The sequence below is a fragment of the Cyprinodon variegatus genome, unplaced genomic scaffold (assembly GCF_000732505.1).
Source record: "Cyprinodon variegatus isolate N-32 unplaced genomic scaffold, C_variegatus-1.0 Scaffold1144, whole genome shotgun sequence".
NCBI classification, from domain to species: Eukaryota; Metazoa; Chordata; class Actinopteri; order Cyprinodontiformes; family Cyprinodontidae; genus Cyprinodon; species Cyprinodon variegatus.
In genome coordinates, this window is record NW_015151597.1 from 124,225 (window position 1) to 125,156 (window position 932).

General features: G+C 41.4%; 1 protein-coding gene across 1 annotated transcript in view; it reads left to right on the top strand.

Moving 5' to 3' along the window:
* Nucleotides 1–344: 344 nt before the first annotated feature.
* The window catches only part of neil1 (nei-like DNA glycosylase 1), a 6,816-nt gene continuing 6,228 nt past the window's right edge, over nucleotides 345–932 (top strand). The window contains exon 1 of the mRNA XM_015400758.1: nucleotides 345–886. Coding sequence (XP_015256244.1) covers nucleotides 386–886 — 501 coding nt within the window. The 5' untranslated portion in view covers nucleotides 345–385. The remainder of the gene's footprint in view (nucleotides 887–932) is intronic.

Sequence of the window (932 nt, forward strand, 5' to 3'; positions counted from 1 at the left end):
ATCAAAAGAGGCTCCTGTTTTAGAGTCACGGCCTAAAACCATTTATTCTATGACAAGATCCTAAAAATGTTCCTTTAGAAACTCCATCCGATATGATTGAGCATGAGCTAAAATGCAATGATGGTTTGGCAAAAAACAGTCTTTAGCTGTCAAAGTTGTGCATATACCGTACATAAACTTACAGAACTAATAGTGCAGCATAAATTGGTCTTGAAGGTATGCAAATAAACCTTTTTGGTTATTAAAAAAAAAAAATACTCACATTATAAAAGCCAGAAAAAAAACGTGGTTATAGGAGGAAAAAATGTGGAAAAGTTTAATGTGTCATTCTCAGCAAATGTCTGACTCTCTTCCTCTGCAGCATAGAATTATCTGTTCCAGCACAATGCCAGAGGGTCCTGAACTCCACTTGGCCAGCCTGTATGTTAACAAGATGTGTGAAGGAGTGGTCTTCAGTGGACCAGTTGTAAAATCTGAGGTCAGCAAAAGCCCTGATGTGTCCTTCAACTGTGAGTCGTACCGCATCACAGCTTCTTCGAGAGGAAAGGAAGTCAAGCTCACACTAACACCAATTAAGAGTGACGATGATGGAAAGCGGCGATCGAAGGTCACACAAACAGATCAACCCATGGACATAGTCTTTCGTTTTGGGATGTCTGGTTACTTCCGCTTTACCTCAGAGGATGAGGTGCCAAAACACGGCCATCTCCGTTTCTATACCAAGGAAAAGCCTTGCAGGGTACTGAGTTTTGTAGACGCACGCAGGTTTGGCAGCTGGCAGCCCAACGGAACCTGGCAGCCTGACAGAGGGCCTTGCATCATGTTTGAATACAAAAGCTTCAGGTCTGTAATAGGGCTGCAACTAACGATTATTTTAAAAATCGATGAATCTGCGGATTATTTTTTTGATTAATCGATGAATCGGACAAAAA